Raw genomic sequence first — 20,640 nt, 5'->3', positions numbered from 1 at the left:
CCACCCCCAGCCTCAGGTCCCCATCATTCTCGTCCTTTCGATCTCATCGTGTTCGAACCGCTCATCTCGATCCACTTACAATTCATTGCTGACGCGTCGCCGCTATTTTTTGTCGCTTCCACGCCTATAGCTCACCGATTAACGACAAGTTGGCTATCTAGCTTCCCCTCAATACTTTTTATTTTTATCCTCCATTTACTACCCTCTCATCCATTTGTTCTACCGCCTTATCCTCGGGATCAGCATTGTGACAATTAACTACCCGCCAATTTTACAGACACAACTGTCACCCTATCGCCTCTTTGCTTTCATTTTCTTTTTTTACTTTCATTATAAAAAAAAAAAAAAGTAAAAAAAAGGACCCACCATAGCTGATGAAATTCTCATCGCAAAAAATATTCTGACACCGACCGTTTTTTTTTCATCCATTTAAATTGTCACTCTCATTTAATTTATCATCTGCCGATAAATATAGTCTATCTATATATCTACGAACAAATATAAATTATTGTATTGCCAACAAAAAAAAACAAATAAATAAAAAAAAAAAAATAACACACACAACCAACTCAATTCACAATTCAATCTAGCGTCGCTATTATGATTGCTCTGAGCTCCTGTTGGCAAAAAGTTTTACCCAGTTGAACATTATGTCCACTCCGGGAATCAATTTACTTGGGCAGATGCAAGCAAAGAGTGAATCAGAGTGAACGAATGTCGCGGTACCAATATACCTATACTTTTGGGGATCGACTACGGAAGTGAGTGAGCGAGAAAAAGTTAAAGAGGAGAGACTGAGAGTTGGAAATAGAGAAAGGACGCCCGGCCAGATCTAGTCTGGTACAGAGGCTGGTCCGTGCCAATCGGACTTGCTCAAGTTCTCGCGTCGGGTTTCCCTCCTGGCGCCCTGTGTCCCTGGCCCATCTCGATCTATCTATATATGAGGGGCTTTTATCATCACCCTACCTCCCACAACCGTTCACTAGAGTTCTATTCTCGTTGTCGTAGTTGCTGAGAGATCGAACCATCATCCCGTCTAGTTCCGGACGCGATTTTCTCCTTCCCATCCTCTTTTACTTCCTCTTCCGCTTTTACATCACTTCCCTTGTCCACCCTTGTACTCTATATACATCAAACTCTCTCCATCTCTGTTTCAATCTCGAGCTCTGTGTCTGTAACTTTGTCTCTCCTACTCTTTTACTAGGTGAGATATATATTTTTCTCGTCGAATCCTCGGCAGCTCTTTGCCCGAAGTCGCTTGATATCGCGAAGCTTGTTATCGTTCAATAATCGACACGAGACACGTACCAAACTCAAGCACGTTCTAGGAAACTGAATTACTAACTGCAGCATGATTTAATAATGCCCCTACTCTATATATATGTATCATGATATATCGAAGCTATTTGGCTCGCGCTCAACCGAGTAAGGATATCAGAGTATTCTGTATATAATACAGAAGTATACACGATACACCAGGACCAAGATAGAGACCAAGACCAAGACCAAGACGAAGACCAACAAGCAAAAGACGTGTGCTGTTGCTCTACACACTGTTATATATATTTATGTTTATATATATATACTCCCACTTAAAACAAACTATAACTACAAGGGGCTCCTTTACTACGTACTCGGTACAGAACTAAACTGTGTACGCTATCTTTAACTTACCGCAATTTCACATGCCGACCAACAACCACACAAACTGCGTAAGGATCTCTCAGATATAACCTTTGAAACGTTCTTGATTCCTCTGGAGAAATTTATGTTGGGTAGTACCGCGCTTATAAACGACATGCGCCTCGCTAAAAGTTATATATGTTCGTTGGGGCACGGCAGCTTCGTATAGAGCTGGTATTAATCTAATGAATTTACAATGCTAGACTATATTGAGACCCACGATTGACTTATTTATTTATAGCAGAAATACCGATAGGAGCAAATTATTTTGTACGATTGATTTGGCTGTTCTTATATATAGACTTATAATTTATTTGCAGAATTTTTACTTTAGATAGAAAAAAATTCGTACACTGAGAAAAATGGGCTTAATAACGGACAGCGTAATAAATTTCGTAGATTTCTTAAGCCCATTTTTCTCCGTGTACAATAGAACATTCAAAACTGCATAGATGTCATTCATTTTCAATAGATATGGTTTACATATTCTAGAATATAATTATAGCTGTAGAGGAGGAGGAGGAAAAGTAGGCCTCTTAAAATTTTTAAGACTTCAAAAAATATAGGGGCAAAGTGGGCCCCTCAAAATTTTCTATACATCAATAAATTCGGACGGATAATAGTTTTATAGTTATTTGCAAATATCACACGTGTAAAGAATTAAAAATATCAAATCCGAAATTTTTTGGAGGGCCCACTTTGCCCCTAATTTTTGATTTTTCAATTTTAATAGACGCAGCATAATGAAGTGAAAATAAGTATCAAGGGTCTAAAAAGAAGAAAACGCGTAAAAAAATGAACGATATTATAATTATGTTCCTTAAGGGGCCCAATCTGCTCTCCCCCCCTCTCCCCTACTGTATAAAACAGCCGTAATATATATTTGATCATTATGAAAGAAAAATGATAATCGTGTTCTTTTATCACCAAATTTAATTGAAAGGATCAACTCATATTTAATTATTTTTTCCCATTAAAAAATTTGAGTTCAAATCAATTAAAAATTAACTATTATCCCCTGGTTAAACAAAACGAGTCACTAAATCATGAATGTATATCTATATAGTAGTAAAATTAAATCGTTTTGAATCATTATTTTTAATCAGAGTCTTTACAAACCCGTGTCGAAAAATTCGATCGGTTTTAAATAAAATAAAAATTTTAAGTTATTTCTATTCAATTTTATTAATTAATATGGGAAATTTAATTGAATTTTACCCGTACTATTCCTTATTTAGACTATTTTCAGACTTTCAATAATTTTTAGTCTGTTTTTGATTGTCTTTAGATCAAAAACAACTTAGAATTTTCATAACAATTTAAAAATAGATCAACTCGTCCAAATGCAGTCCAGTTACACTAAAATCAGATCAAAATTTTAGACCCAAAAAATAAATTCATTATTAATTATCTTAAATTTGTACAAAAAATTGACTACAAAATTTTTTCCCTGCCAAATTTCGAAATTAATAAAAAAAAAAAAAGTTTTTTAAATGATGATTCTTTAGGGAAAAAAAACTGTATAATAATTTTGTAATCGAATGAGGTTAAGCGGGAATTTTGATCGGTTCGTTTGACACGAAATACTCCATATACAAATATAAATATCTATATATATATATATATATATATTTACAAACAGAATTTACTTAACCTGGTGTTTTACTGACTGAATATTCAAACCGATTGCATTTATAGATCCACCGGGAGCTGGTGAAACGCAGCATAAATTCCGCCTCGTGTTTGACCTCGTTATCATCATATTTTTTTATCTAATAAAAAAAATAAAAATTTTTAATTATACCAACTTTATTGAATTCAAAATCAAAACAAACAAACCAAAAAAGCCTTCATATATACATTTTATATAAAATAATATTAACAACAAGTATATCATATTCATATTTGTATACGGAATAAAAACCGGAACTTGGATTCAAGTTATTAAAATTTTTATTTATTATATATATTTATATATATAGCCAAACAAATAGATCAATAATCTGCTAAATATAAATGAATATATAGAGCAGAGCTATTAATATATAAAACGTCATTAATAATAATGAGTTTATCATATTTTAGTGGGATGATTTATCCGCAATTTAAGGGGTAAATTAAATTGTTAATATAGCTGATTATGAATCAGAGGTCGCGGACGGTTATCGAATGACAGAGAACTCGAGAGAGCTCACCCACAGAGCTAATTCAACTATAATCCGTTGGCGTGCATTCTGTGATTATACTTTAACTTCACAAACGATACCTATATATGTGTATATATATATATATATGGATATAACTCTCTCTTTCTATTAACCGTGTATACGTATGTAGTCAGCTCGTGTGAGCAAGCGCATTTATTTCAGCAGGTAAAGTTACGCTCTGGGGCAACAAGAGACCGGTAATTGAATTCGCTGGTCACGATAAAGATTATCCAAGTAACAAGGGTCAGATCTGAGGAAGATCGTAGCAATTATTGCAAACCTCCCGCAATTGCATCGCTCAACCCTTTTCGTTTTGCTGTTGTTGTTGCTGTTGTTAATCTGTATGTGTGTTGTTTGTTTTTAAATATTTAAAAGTGTGGACTTAAATGCCTGTATAGGTTATCTGGGGTTTATTTTTTCAACCTCATTTTCATGTGAACACAGTCTCCGTCTTCTTTACTCGGTGCATACACACACACACTCACCCGACGTTCCAAATTCCGAGTGCGCGCTACGATTAAACACATTGTCTCAGCGAAAACTTCATTAGCATTCTGATAATAATCGAGCCCACTTTATATGTATATTCCGAGATATAATCATTATAAATAACTTTATAATTATAATGTTGAAAGAGCGCTAACTTAAAAATTTTTTAAAATATATACTAAAGATTTCGTGTTTTATGAAAAAAATTATAAATGAAAAATTGATTAATTAACTTTGCAAATTGACTTTTTACTGTGTGCACTTTATTTACATTTTTTAAAAATATGTTTCATTTATTTTAATGAACTATTAATCAATTTTTTTAAATATAATTGTTCTGGAAAATTTATCTCATTTTATTGTTTGAGAAAAATTTTAGAAACAAATTCTTTGTTTCGGTAAACTTTTGAGGTTCGTTATAAATAAATTGTTCTCATTACTCATAAATGAACAAAATATTTATCAACATTTTAATTAAATCATTAGTTTATAAGAAAATATTGAATTTCATCATTAAAAATAATTAAACCCTGAAATAGAACTCGAGGGAAATTTAATAATTAATAATATGAAATGAAATCGGTGTAAAAAAATACAATGGATATTTACTGAAATATTTATATGAGGAATAGTCGAGTTAACATGATCGACATGTAAAACAAAATATAAAAAAAAGCCAGATCAATATTTAGATTTAATCTACGAAATAAAGTTTCATTCAAATCGAGACCGACGCGATTTAACCGTTGCCTTATCAGATAAAAACACACATGACAAATGAAATATCAAAATAACATATATCATTAATAAATGATAAAATAAATACACATATAATATAATCATACATCAGGTTGGATGACATCCAGACAACGTTTATAAATAATGATTTTTAAATAATGACCTTAGTAAATTAGAGTAAAAATGATACTCTGAGGTGAAATGAGCCACTGTAAATAAATTTTATTTGTTTTTATTTAGTAATTTTGATAAAATTTTTGAATATACATTAGAATCTGAGCAAAGTACACAGAAAAAAAGGTGTCTTGAGTCAAGAAAATATTTTGGAAACCAAGTCAAGATTTTCTTGAGCTAAGAGAATTTGTGTTGGTCAGAGATTTCTACTTCATCCGAAAAAATTGAGGTTTTCAAAAAAAAATTCTCTAATAAAAAATATTTACTTTCAATCGAGAATTTTATTTTCTACGTTCAAAAATTTAAAGTAATTATTTTCAAACAAAAAATTTTAGTGACCCATTTTACTCTGAAGTCTTGGTTCATTTTTGGTTCCTCTAATTACCAAAGAAAAAATTTTTTAAAACTAAAAAAAAACATTTTTTACTAAAGACGTCCGGGTTAAAAAAATAATTAAAATTTGGCTGTTTTGATTCAAATTTTCAAATACATCGAACAGAATTTACAAGGTGCATTGTAATTTTGACAAAGCAACAGATTAAGAAATTTAAATTTCTTAGATAAAATATAATCTGTTGCTTTATCAAAATTACAATGCACCTTGTAAATTCTGTTCTATGTATTTTAAAAATTTCTACAGTATCGGTAATTTGTACAATAATTCCATACTGTCCTCATGTTACTATGACATAGTAATTTTTCTATAAATTTTTAATGTAAAAAATACCGTAAAATTCTCTGCGTGTAATTAGGTCAAGTTATCCAAAAGCGAGTTAAAATCAAAAGTGTTTACCATCCATTTTTGACTTCCCTTTGGCTAACTTGATCTACTTAGTATCCATTTAAGTAAAAAAAGTCAAATTCTACTTGGTTTTGGTTTAGTTGACCTAAATTTGAGTCAAAAAATCAAATCTACTTAAGTTACTTTTTTGACTCGGGGTGAAAAACCCACTTTTCTCGGGGCGACTTACCCCACCCTCTCCTAAATATTATAATTATTTTTTTTTTTTTTTTCAAAATCATGTTTCATTTTAGCCTCGAATTTCTCTTGGTATTTTAATGGCTTGTTTATTCAAAAGCTCTATTTCTTAGACAAATTAAGTTTCATATTCATATTCATATATATATATTAATGTATGTATGCATGTATTGTATGACAGTATAATGTAATGCTTAAAGTCTGTGGTGACAGTGCTAAATGCGTATTGCAGTACGAGAAAATTATAGAGAGAGAGGGAGAGGGAGAGATAGAAAGAGAGAATCTGAGGTAATTAACGACGCCTTGTAACTTGGGCAACTTGGTAACAAATATATAGTGAACCTTATACATCTTAACATCTACTACTTCCTCTCACCCTTTGAATCCCTTTTAACTAAGTTTCCATACGACCACAATAACCCTCCCCACTTACATCATGTCTATTATAGGTACTTTTGAACATATATATATATGCATGTCAAACATATCAAAATATAATTTACCACAGAGTAAATAATTCTGCGATCATTCATAAACTAAATCTACTACAGTTTCCATGATTCGTTACACGGTGGCGTAATTTATTTGTAAGTTTGGATTAAATAATAATAAATAAACAAAGTTAAACAAACTGAAAAGTTTGCACATCTTTTGACCGCAGATAATTATAAAAAATTCAGTGTTTCATATTTTTTAATTACCCTGGCAGATTGTATAGTTTGTATTGCACTTCTTGTTTGAAATAAAGTTTCAGTGAGTTAATGAGTAACAAACTTTATGTTTTTTCTTTTATATACATATATATGTATATGTATATACACAGCTAGACTGTGTGCACTGTAGATCCTGGGAAATGAGGGATTCAGAGTTAAAACAACCTCAGCTGTTTCTTTTTCCACAAGACCCGCATATATATTTTTTTATTTAATATTACACTGAATTTTTTTTTGTACTGTCAATTTAAGGCCATGGAATTAAACTGCTTATACTTAAACATAGTCTGGGCTTAGATTACATATTTTATATACTTAATTATCATCTTTATTATTATTCTTAATCTGTACTACGGAAGTTAAAAGAGGTAACTCCAAAAACAATTCAAAAAAGATCATAAGCGTGAACTTTCAAATTTGAGACAGTTGAAAATTTGGTTGATTATTTTTGGAACTCTAAACAAATTTGACTAGAGAAATTTTCCAACTCCAAACCTTGTTTTTGAAAAGTTCTGATAAAAAATCAAAAAACGTTCACACACAGTAAAAAAGGGTTCGTCAAAATCAACACATATCGTGTGTAAAACGAACGTTTTACACTCATTTAGAGGTTATTTTAACATGTTGTGAGTGCTAAAAAAAGTTACACGAATATGTTAAAGGTAGGGCCAGAATTTTTGCGTTAATTTAAAAATAATTAATAATTAGTGGTGTGAAATTTTTTATATTACGGGAAAAATATTGGTCTTATGAAAAAAGTTTTGAAACAAAAGTTGTAGGAAATTTAATTTTCTAAAAAAAATGTCTCTTATAATTTTTTCTTAGGACTAATAAGTAAGCCGTAATTTCAAAATTAACAAAAATTTGAATCATTCATTATGAATCTTAATTTTTGAATTACGGCGAAAATATTGATCGTATAAGAAAATCATAAGATACATTTTTTTAATAAAATTAAATTTCCCCCAACTTTTGGTCGAAAACTTTTTTACTAAGACCGATATTTTCCCCGTAATATCAAAAATTTGAACTATTTATTTCAAAAATAAGGCAAAAATCTTGTCTTTAGTTAAAAGTAACAAATTTTCCAAGAATTCAACACTCAGAATTTGAACACACGCTTTTTTTTCACACTTGAACGATTTGTTTTTTACTGTGCACGGTTTCGAAATTTTTTTTTTCAATGTTTTTCAAACCAGCAAAATTTTCATCGGATGTTTTTGCTCGACAAATTCGGAAATGCGTTTTTAAAAACTACTGAGTTGAAAACTATTTTTACTCTTGAATTTTTTCAAAATTATCTCAAATTCTGAAGTTCACAACTATGAACTTTTTTAGAATATTTTTAGAATTAACTTTTTTAACGCGGGTAGCTTCCATTATAAATTTGATTTTTTTATTTATTCAGCCGCAGTTTAGGTAACTCGTTTTTGATAGACTACATAATCAAGGCGTACACATAGACCTACATCATCAGATGTTTCTCAGCTAACGGTCTTGAGTTTGTCCGTGTAAAAACCTATCCCATGTACGTGTGCCTGGAGAGTTTAAAACCCTCGTAGGAGAGTGAGTATAATGTATAGTTGTGGCATTATCTTTAGCTTTATTCATCTTGTTCTTTTATTGCTCTATCGTCTTACTCCAACTTGAACTCATTCTACTCGTAGCATACTAGCTATAGTATATAGGTGTAGTGTATAGAAAACCCGTTAGTAATCTCATCTCGATTCGCTGCACTCACGTAGAGCAAAGATGACCGCCAACGCCATGCATTCATCATTTATATATTTATCTTTTTTATATAATATATTATTATTATTGCCGAGTATAAGTGAACTTGAGTTGATGATAAAATATACAGCTAAGAGGGCGTAGGAAGAACGGAAACTAGTCAGATGAGATCATATCCAAGATGTAATGGCGATGAAGAAAAAATAGAGACAAGAATTAATTTAGTCTCGAAGTATTTTTGATATCCTCGAGTTATTATCTTCTGTTGTTACTGCTATTGTTATTATCATTCGTAAGCAGTCTCTGTTCTTATTCTCTTGTCTAATGTAATTATTAGCCTATGGAGTAAAGTGCATTGAAAAGTTGGGGCGGAAGAAAGCGAGAATCATTTCCACAAAGAGGAAATAAATGAGAAGGGCTAAGGGAATTGAAGCAGGAATCCGCTGGCATGGCTGAGTTGTAGTAAACTTTATTTTATTTTCTTCATCGTGTCTCTTTGCTACGACAAAGACAAGGGGGTGAAATGAAAGTTGGCTCTGTCGTTGTCGTTTAGTTTTAAAATAAGCGTCTGAATAGAGAACTGCAAATACTAAATAGAGGTGGTGTCACGTCTTGTTCAAATAATTCCAGTTTCCCATGATTATATTCACAGTACTATGGGTTAAAACCACCAGAGACACACTTCACCATCCGTTAGGCACGTTTCTTATTCTTATTTTTATTCCTCTATCTCATTTTCTAGGCCCCCTTTATTTTCTCATTTTCTTCTTAAATTGTCTAGAAATTATTTTTTTTACTCATACTGTTTATTATTTTAATGATATTGCTTTTACATTTTTAAACAATTAAATTCACTTTTCAATTCCGTGGATAAGATGTACGTGCATATCGATTATTACAATAAGTAGTTTATGAAACCCATTAAAATTATAATAACTTTCAACTTTTTTGTACAGTTGCACATTATTTTAACAATTAACTGAAATTTCTCTTAAATTTAATCGAAATTTTTTTCCAAAATTATGACCATATATAATTCGAAGAATTATTATCAAAGATATTAAGCAACTCAATCATTTGAAGTAGAACGGTCACTCGAAAATTTTAACAAAAAAAAATCATTTTTTTTTTTAATTTTTCCCTCTGCCCCTGATACAAATTCTACCCCAATCTCTTCTATAATTATTTTTTATGTAATAAACCATAAAATCCCAGACTGTAAAAAAAACGGGGTAAGTCCGGGCGGTGTAGGTGTTAAAATTTTTGGTGTTAAATTTCAACATCGAAAGCGGTGTTAAAATAAAACCGCCGCGGGTGTAAATATTCTTCACCGGTGTAAAAAAAATTTCCCGGTGTTGAAATATTTTATGGTGTTGAAAATATTTTTACTTACTCGATCACTACAATTAAATAGTATTTTTATTAATTAATTAAATTATCGGTGATTGAAATGGTGGGCGTAAAATTGTGTAATTTTTTAATAAATTACGTATAACACAAATAATTATTTAAATAATTACATACACGCAGAGAATTTTACGGTATTTTTTGCATAAAAAATTTATAGAAAAATTACTATAGTCATAGTAACATGGGGACAGTATGGAATTATTCTACAAATTACCGATACTGCAGAAATTTAAAAAATACATCGAACAGAATTTACAAGGTGCATTGTAATTTTGACAAAGCAACAGATTAAATTTATACCAACTGCATACTAAATATTCTGATTTAACCTAATAAATTTTACTATACAGTTGGTATAAATTTTATCTGTTGCTTTGTCAAAATTACAATGCACCTTGTAAATTCTGTTCGATGTATTTTAAAATGTCCTCATGTTACTATAGCTATAGTCATTTTTCTAAAAATTCTTGATGCAAAAAATACCGTAAAATTCTCTGCGTGTAGCGGAATTGAAATTTCCTCCAGATAATATTCATTCAATTTTTATATTTTTTTATATATAATACATTTTTTTTCTAATTTCTATACGTGCAATTTTTTTTACACCGTTGTAACACCGCCAAAATACATCGCCTACGCCGGTGTTATATTATTTAAACACCGCGTGATGTTAAATTGAGTCCATTTTTAACACCGTTCTTTTCACAATGTATAGATAAAATTTTCATCCTGTAAAATAATTCAATTCCAGAACTAATTAATTAAATTATTTAATAAATTGATTACTAAAAGACTTTATCTCATTAAATAATAATACTTGCGCCGTCGACTTATTTAAAAAAAATAATAATGAGATGGATATAAATCAAGATCCGATATTGATCAAATTTATTATAATATATTCAAGTTATTTATATATATTTCCATATGAGTATAAAATATAAAACAAATGTGATTGTTATTACATGCATAACAAGCACTAGTTAAATGTCCTTGTCATGTCTAATTGATAGCTATTTCAGTTAATATATTTATCTAGATTATGACTTAAAATAGGTTAAATATTAATCATTTTTCTATTAATACTCATATTATTTATTAATAATATAATATATAGTACCAGTTCGTGTATACATGTCTCCATATTTTTTTTAACATTTAGTAATTTCTTTATGAGAAGCGTCCGAGCTTTAAGGTCACGGTAAAGGGAGACGCATTTTTATTTTATCCCAGGTTGCGGTCGGTGTTATATAAAATAGCGTGTGCTTGTGTCGTGGTCGCGTTTATGCCTAGCAATTGAGGACGCTCCAGCTGAAAGGCAACCAGTCGTTATGATAGACCGAGCGATTGGCCACATAAGGGTAGATAGACGCTAGGCAAAAGGTATCTGGGCGTAGACACGGTACGAGTGAAATAGAATCCATGCCTGGGAGGGTAAGATAGAAAGAAATATAAAATATTGAGAGAAGCTGCTTTAGCACCAGTACTAGTACCAGTACCAGTACCAGTAATAGTACCAGTACCAACACCAGCAGCTTTGTATGATACTCATATAAGACTTTACTGCAGAGTATAAATTTTTCACAAAACAAAACTCGGATACGTCGGTTATTGTCGACGTGTTAGTGAAAACCCGTCGAAAAATAATGCCTGAGTTGAGAAAGAACGTCATGAAAAGAAGTATTATCAGGACGAGATGAAAGTTGGCTGGTTGGTGGGTTGTATTGCGCCCAGAGGGAAACAGAAAATCCAGGCTGGTGCATTGGAGAACGCTCGAGAAATAATGTTTCCAAGAAATTCAATGAAAATAACTGCACAGTGACAACTTGTAAGCACGTTATTCTCAGTTCTTTCAACTTTATTTTATTTTCTTTATTTTTTTTTTCATTTATAATGACTTTAAACGGCTTATTAAGTTAACAAAAATAATTGCTTTGCCAGCACATGAAAAATATAAATTTATGTTAATGTCGAAAAACATTTTTGCTGCATTATAATTACAGACGTTAATTTTTTTTATTTTTAATTAAGTCTAATATTTTTATAGCTTTGAAGACTTAACAAAAAAAATAATCCTTGGATTAAAAGTCACTTAAATTTCCAGTCTCAAAATAAAGAAACGAATAAAAGTTTCCAATCAATACCTCACGTAATAAATTTGTCCTCAATAAAATTTAAAAAAAAAAAAAAACCAAGTTATAAAGTAAATATTTAATAAAAATAAATATACAATTCAAGTGGTCAAGTAGAATCTACCGTAGCCATATAATGTAGCTTAGAGTTTTATTATTTTATTTAAGAATTAAATACGAGACCGAAGGCTGAAATTGATTGCAACTCGTTTCAGGATCCCCAAGGCTTCCGGCTTGCTGCTGAATAACGTATGGACTCGGTTGCTCTCATCCACCGTGTAGTATCTACCCTTCACTCTTCCAGCAACGACATCCCGTATGGACAGTCAAGACCTGTGATACGGGTCGAGGCATCCACATACACACACCCACACACATCCATGTGTGAGTTTACTACTCCCTCATATTCTCCTAGCTCGTATCGTCTTGATACACACGCATAAACCAGAAGGAAACCGGCATCGATCGAGATGTCGACGCATTACTACACCGGATAGAGATAGTGTATTACATCTATAGATATAAGTACGAAGTAGGAGTTCAAGTCGAGTCGGAGTAAGATAGAGTTTAAGTAAGAGTAGGAGTAAGAGTATGTATCTGCAAGATCGATTTGCTCTACTCAACATATACTGATGTAAATTACTGCTGTTAGTCGTTTTCGTTTGTGTTGATGTATCCAAGAAATACCCTCGAGTATACTTAAAGATATTCAAACATATGTTCGTAAATACTTGTTTATATTACTGTCTAGTGAATGCTGAAACAGAAATTGTACAAACGCAATTCAATGTATCGCTTAACAATTAAATTAATTAAACCAACGTGAATGTATCGAAATCCTGGCGACGGTGTACTGATTCTATCGGCAGTCTCTGAGGACTTGTATTTGTATAGACGCGGACTTTAAATGTGTACTTTTCCTACTGGTGTTATTTTCCCAATCCCACGGATATATTCGGATCCTGTGAATAGAGAATCCGATACCTGCATGACAACGCTACACACTTTTTACACTTACCAGTTTGTCGACGAGCGTATAACTCGTCGGTCTATCTGTGCACCCACTTTGTGAGCCATTGCCGGTTTTTTTCTTTCATTTTTATTTTTTTTAGGGCTTTCTATGGACACTAATTTAACGAGCGGATAGTTTTGATTATTGATTGAAGATAATAGTTGATAATTAAAAGTAATAAGATTGTATTATTGTTTGGAAGTATTGTTTGAAATTCTCGTAGTTGATTTAGGGAATGATAAAGTAAAACAATTACTGAAAGTATTGCGAAATATGTAATTTTATCGAGTGGCTTTTTGCTCTAGTTTCTACTGTATAATCAAAATTACTTATTACTTCCGTTTGACCTCTTGAAGTTTGTAAGTTAAATAAACCGTAACATTTTCAGAAGTTTAATATTTAAATTTATCGAAAAATATAAAAGTTACTAGGCAATAAAAAATTATGTATAAAATTATTTTTATTTTTTTTGATATAAAAAGTTGATTGAGTTTTTAAAGTTTTGTATCCAGGTGATCTTTTGAGATTCAAATTTTTATTTTTTACTGACACTTATTTTTAACTCGGCTTTCACACATATATTAGTATGTGGTTTATTGATTTATGTTAATTGTGATTTTTAAAATAAATTTAATAAGATGATGACAAACGAGTTGAAAAAAATATATTTTAAGGTTTGTCATTTTTTATACACTAAAAAATTAGCGGAGTGAACGCTGAGTATATCCGGAGTGAATGTGGAGCTGATGACTGTTTAGTTATTTAAGAGGATATGCCATCTATTCTTTTTTTTACACATATGTGAACAAACAGAACTGTCCTTGTTGCACTTACATTAGCAAATGGAAATTTCAAATGAGCTGTTCTCAGATATAAACTGAAATTTCCGAACGAGAAGCATTTTGTTCGATAAATAATAACTTTACTCATCGAATCAAATATTTTATCTCATGATTTGGGTCTTTATCTATGAAAACGGCTCATTGGAAAATCACTTATTTCACTCTCTTAATTCCCTCGGAGTGAAATTCACTTCGAAAGGGAGTTTAATTTAATATTGACAAACCGATTCGGAACAAATTTAAAGTCAAAAAAGGACGTTTTTAAAACTTTTTTGGAATTTTATATAGACATTTCAAAAAAGTTCCAGAATCACTACTCTTGACTTTTTTTAGGACTAAAAAAGGCATTCCAAAATCACTACTTTTGAATTTTTTATAGAACAAAAAAAAATTCCAAAAAATTTCCAAGAACGTCCTGTTCTGAATCTACATTTGCTCATAAAAACTTTTTTTATACCATCAAAATTACTAATGTTCCAAAAAAGTTCCATTTGAAGTTCTAATCTGTCTCATTTTTAGAAGTTCCACATGCAGAACTTTTTTGGAATCTTTTTGGAACGAATTTTCATTTCTACACAGGCTGTTCCTGCGATAACTACACTCATACTAATCAAGAAATTTCTTTCATTTTTTGTTCACAGATAAGTAAAAAAGCCAAAACTTGACCACTATCCCAGTCCATTTTTCCGAGAAGAGCAACTTTGGTGCCATTTTTTAGTTAATTAAAAATTTGTATTGTTTCTAATGATAATATTTTTGTATACTTGAAGTGATATAATATATCTACAAAGTTTGAATTACACAGTTCATTGTTTTCATTCAAAAAAATAATCCTAAACACTCTTCAAATTCACGGGCGCTAGACCACCGGGTCCTTGTAACTTTTTTTGTAAAGTAGGTTAGAATAAAAAAGCTCTGATTTTATAAAATTAAATTTTTTTCTCAATCACATCAAAGACTCAATTATTATCTTCTTTTATTGGTGGCAAAGTGGATCGGAATTCACTACCCAGTACTACTGTACATACATATGTGTATATAGATAATACTTGAAGGCATAATTTGGAAAAAAGCGATAAAACGAGTGTGATTGAAGGAGAAATGAGTTCGAAAAGAATTTTCGTAGGTGTGTTAGTGATCTTATCAGAACAATCGTGTATTTTCTATTGAAGGATGAAGAAAACTCATTGAACGTCGGTATTATTTCCTGAACATCTGGAACAAAAACGATGAGTTTACGATGGAGCGAGCGAGTGTGCCAGAGTGTGATCGGATAAAAGAAAATTTGAAAAAAAAATATTAAAAAAAATATATATATATATGGAGACAATGGAATCAAGTAAAAGTAGGTCAGATAGAATTGCAAAAATTCGAAAAGAAAGACTTGAAAAGCTCACAAGTATTATTGTCAACCACTTCAATGACAAACGACCGTAAGAAGTACATGATCATTACTGCAAGAATAGAATTTGCGATAGTATAATAATAACAAAATAGAAATGATATTGTACTAGCAGTGATTGTTATGTGGAAAGTAAATAACAATAATATTTTTTATCTAACGAATATATATTTTTATTGTATCATTCTCGAGCCATACAATAAAATATAACATCAAAGAAAATATACAATAAATAAAAATAATGATAATTTCATCAAAAATGGAAAGCGGGCCAAGTATACTCGATCTAAAACTAATAAAAATACTCATGATAAATATAATAAAGCCGCTGAAAAATATACTATTTGTTTTTTAAATACATCATCATGCTAAAACTTATTTTTCTGCCTGTAATTATTTACTTCCGCTCCACCTACTGTCGGTCTGAATTATTTTTCTTAAGATTTTCTCCGACAGTTGGCGGATTGATGAAAGGAAATAAAGGACCCGGAAGTAAATAATTATTTTTAATTTTCTTGCTTTGAAAAAAATTAAATTTTACGTAATATTGTGAACGATAAATTTTTAAAGAGACGTCTTTTGAATACGATAAGAAATTATATGAAAGCTTATCAGTTCAAAAGACAAATGTGGAGATTATTTAAAAAAAAAAAAAATGAAAAGATTTTTTTCAAAACTGTATTACGTGCATTTAAATTTTCTTGGTTATTATTTCCCGGTCTTTTATATAAAGAAACTAAGGGAGGTATTAGCGTACACTTTTTCCACGGCAACTTGTCAATTTTACTGAGTGCTTGATGTTATCCCTTGAGAGGGTGTAACTGCGAATAAGCTGATGTGGATGAAACAGCTGTGAAAGAACGTAAGATAAAAATAAAAAACAAAAAAAAGCAAACATACAACACACACAAGCACACAAACTCCTACATACATACACACACAGACCAAGAAAAAATGCGTAGCGTGTACAGCGATGATTATCCGAGACGCTAATGCATTAAATAAAAGTGTAACTATTCGAAAGCGTTGAAATGGATATAACTGAAAAAAAAAAGAAGCCTAATAAAAGTATAAAAGTATACTGACAATAGACGAAAACAGTTTCAGTGTTTATTACTCGGCTTTCAAATAAAAGTATTAAAAAAAAAAGAGTTAAATGTGGGTGTTTGCGTATTAAACAAATGGGTTTTTCATGTCACAAAAAGTTGCTTTAACTATGATTGCTAATTGTCCAGACTGATGGTTCATTAATTAGTCGGATCGCGGTAGTGCCGACAAAGTTTAAGTCTGAGATGATATAAGCGCGCCCACGGTTTGTCTAAATAAACAACTTACAGCAGAAAGAACAAACTTTTAAGAGAGAATTATTAAATTGTTTCCGTCATATTCTTACCTGCTGAGTATTCATATCATGACCGCATGTTTCTTTCCTCTTTTCTCTTTATCATCCCATTCACTCACTCAGTCTTTCAACTTGTACATTACATAAATATCTATATACATTTACAAACCCAACCCTTTTCGCATCACCACTATATAAACACATTAGCGGTTTTGCCGCTACCGCCATAATCTCGTTTGTGTGTGGGTGAACACTAACTCGCCGAGGGTGTAGACACCATTCTAACTTCTCTTACTCCACACTGCCCATTTTCTCGTCCTTTTATTATACGAATGCTCTGATGTGTACCTCCCTTTTATCTCCATATAAATATGTTCACTCTCATTTACCTCATTCTTATATATTACATACAATACGTGATGACTATACGTGAGAACACACTCAAAATTTCGAATCATTCCAAGTGAAGCGATTCGAATAATTCGACCCAAATACTCAAAATTCAACGCAGAGCCCTATTAATAACTCAACGTGTTGTACTCAGTTAGAAATTTTGTGTATTTGTGTTAAAAAATTATTTGGTTAAATTTTTTGTGTTGATTTTTAACACAAAAATCTGTTAATTCAACACAAACCGTTTGTGTTATTTTACTTGAACAGATTTTTTATGTTAAATGATTGGAAAATCTAGAATGTAACCCATTTCTTGTGTTATTCGAAAATTGACACAAAGTTTGTGTTGTTTGACTAAACGTTCCCACGTGATTCTTCATTACTATAACCAATCAAAGCATTGTAGCAACATTGCGAAAACTACCGTTAAATTTATATTATCTCTTGTTTCATGTTACTTTAATTTTACTACAATAGAGTCGCCGCACTAAAGTGCCACATTTCAATACCATTTATACAAAAAACTGACAAGTTATGCTCGATATAGTTCACCAAAAACCCTTTTAATTTTCAGCGGTAAATAAATTTTTACACGCAGATAATTTTTGAGTAAAAATTACCCATAAACTTTGGTACCGTGGGGACATCTAGCCAGTAACTAAATTTTTACTACGTTGTTAATAGAAATTGCACTTCATGTACATGCATCAAGTAGTATATTCTACAAATGTGTATGGAAAAATCTCGATATTTGCCACATGTCCCCACCCAGTTCGAAATTTTGTGTATTTGTGTTAAAAAATTATTTGGTTAAATTTTTTGTGTTGATTTTTAACACAGAAATCTGTTAATTCAACACAAACTGTTTGTATTATTATACTTTAACAGATTTTTTATGTTAAATGATTAGAAAATCTAGAATGTAACACATTTCTTGTGTTATTCGAAAATTGACACAAAATTTGTGTTGTTTGACTAAACGTTCCCGCGCGATTCTTCATTACCGTAACCAAGCAAAGCATTGTAGCAGCATTGTCTGCAGGGAAATTCGGATTATAATTTATTTACAATTAAATATATACATTTTACAATTAACTTTAGATAACTTTCATATCTTTTTGACCCGGTTCAATTATTTGCTAAATTGATATAAGTTCTACTAAGGGTAGATCAGTATACTTGAGTTGGTTAGGTTATGTGCTTATGTTTATTAGTTGATTTTAACACGAAAAATGTGTTAAATTTACACAAATGTTCTGTTAAATGTACACAAATTTTCTGTCAAAAGAACAGATTTTATGTGTTCAATTTTATTTAACATAAAATTTGTGTTAAAGATCAACACAAACGCAATGTGTTGAATTAACACTAAAATTTGTGTAGACCGTTTGCAACACACGATTTGTGTTGAATTTAACACAAAATTTCTAACTGTGTAGGTTTATTATACTAAAATCACTGTAGTGGTGAACGTACACCAGAGATATCGTTTTACACTGAGCCTTTTCACTCTGAATAGAAAGATAATAGAGAATATGATGAATAAGGGGGCACCACCTACAAGTGCGGTATAACCTGCAACTGCGAGTTATTATCGACCTGCTAAATTAGTTTCCTGCTTGCTAAAGTATATGTATGTATATTTTCGGAAAATATATGTATATAGTTGGTCATTGGGTTCATCTAGCATCGAGTTTAAGTCTTGAGCATGTACCATATCAGCAACTACCTAGACTGGCTATTAATACCGACACAAAGCTCGATGGTACGCTATAGATAGATAGTCGTGATCGTCAGAAACTCGGAGTTTCCTCTATTACTTAAAAACTGATGTACCATACTTTGGACTTGCACTTTGGGAAAGTGGAATAACTAACTTGTGAATATTTTATACGGTTAAAGTTTATCCACTCTACTGATGTAACTATGTGGAACACATGTAGGATAAAGTTTTAGGAATATGGAGCACAAAACTACTTTAAATATGTATGGGTGGATTTTTTTCCCGGTTTTTAAAACTCATATGTCAAATTAACGAGTAATTTTATTAACCCCAGATTTATTTTTAGCTCCAGTAATTATATGAGATAAATATTTAATTAACGAGATAGTGTATAATATGATGTGTTGTCAGTGTCTTCATGTTTGTGTTTACGGGTATTGAGAGCACTCTGCATAGAAATGAAAGTTAAGTATTTCTGTCAATTTAGCGTTTCAGTATTATCAACATCAGCAGCTTTAATAGCAGGGACTGATATTCTCGGTTATGTCCTCAAAAGCGCCTAACTCTTTGATATACATCCCATTTTCTCATTTAGTTTCAGAGAGAGAGAGAGAGAGAAAATATTTGGAAATTGACGGCAAACGTGTATCGTGTTACACGATGAGCGCGTCTGGCTTTACGATCCATTACGCGTTATGGACCAACCAGAGTAAATATTGGCATTGGTCTTTCCACGTATGTATATATGTATATGTATATGTATATATATATACAAGAGAGTTCGGTATAGAATTTTACACACGCCACTGTATACCCGAAACATTCAAAGACCAAGGCAAATATTTCGCGTATTCAGATACCATAAAATTGACTCAAATATATATATATATATATATATATATATATATATATATATATATATATATATATATATATATATATATATTAGGGTGATTCAATTCCGCAAAAGTTTTTTTTTTTTCTAAGTGCTCAAACAAAGTCTCAATTTACATCGAAAAAAAAAATTCTCACCAAATATGAGCTCTTAATTCCAATGCTAAGTACTTGCCATTTGCTTTCAAAGATTTCCCATTTAAAATACACGTAAATTAAATTACTTTTTTTTTAACTTTATAATATTCAGCTGCGTTTCATGATATCAAGGCGGTTTTGGTCGCAAACTGTAGGGCATTTGGTGTTCTTCAAAAGTGCCCATAGTTACTTAGCTGTAATTCCAGTTGTTTCACTTGTGTCCGTTGCGGAACTCATTTTTCCTATGAAATTGACCTTTATTAGCTTACAGAACGTAAACCAATGAAAGTACACTAAAAATGTTAATAGAAATTTTATAGGAAATTATATTCCCTTCAAAAAAAGTCCTATGAGTCAAGTCGCTAAAGTCCATAGTTTCCGAGTTATAGTAATTTTAATAATTTGAAAAATATAATATAAAAAAAAAAATTATAATTGATATATATATATTAGGGTGGCGCAAAAAAACCGACTATTTTTTTTTTTTCCATCTCGCATGAAAATTTGTTGGTTTACGATGTTTTAAGAAGCCTCTCAACAAATCAGCTCGATAAACAATTTTTAAGAGGTCGCTCACGAATTTTGAAAATATAAAAAATGATCGAAATTCGGATTTTTGTTTAAAAAATTTTTTTTTT

The 20,640-nt window shown here is 31.1% G+C and overlaps 1 protein-coding gene and 1 long non-coding RNA gene across 19 annotated transcripts in view; one reads left to right on the top strand and one right to left on the bottom strand.

Moving 5' to 3' along the window:
* The window catches only part of LOC130666667 (uncharacterized), a 215,993-nt gene that overhangs the window by 29,720 nt on the left and 165,633 nt on the right, over positions 1 to 20,640 (bottom strand). For all 5 annotated transcript variants that reach the window (XR_008989724.1, XR_008989723.1, XR_008989722.1 and 2 more), the window contains exon 5: positions 3,338 to 3,455. This is a non-coding gene — a long non-coding RNA (uncharacterized LOC130666667). The remainder of the gene's footprint in view (positions 1 to 3,337; positions 3,456 to 20,640) is intronic.
* LOC130666665 (uncharacterized) overlaps positions 1 to 20,640 on the top strand; it is a 218,262-nt gene that overhangs the window by 92,257 nt on the left and 105,365 nt on the right. For 3 of the 14 annotated variants that reach the window (XR_008989718.1, XR_008989720.1, XM_057467865.1), the window contains one exon: positions 14,752 to 14,907. The exons of 10 other annotated variants lie outside the window; for them this stretch is intronic. Coding sequence is in view for 1 of the 4 variants with exons in the window: in XM_057467865.1 (XP_057323848.1) it covers positions 14,752 to 14,759 (8 nt within the window). In the remaining 3 variants the exon portion in view is untranslated. Of the gene's footprint in view, positions 1 to 12,471; positions 12,641 to 14,751; positions 14,908 to 20,640 lie in introns of those variants that run through there. One more of the 14 variants, XR_008989719.1, reaches the window with a different exon arrangement.

The sequence above is a fragment of the Microplitis mediator genome, chromosome 4, assembly GCF_029852145.1.
Source record: "Microplitis mediator isolate UGA2020A chromosome 4, iyMicMedi2.1, whole genome shotgun sequence".
Lineage (NCBI taxonomy): Eukaryota > Metazoa > Arthropoda > Insecta > Hymenoptera > Braconidae > Microplitis > Microplitis mediator.
Note: the sequence above shows the minus strand (reverse complement) of the source record. Positions and strands in the feature narration are given on the sequence as shown.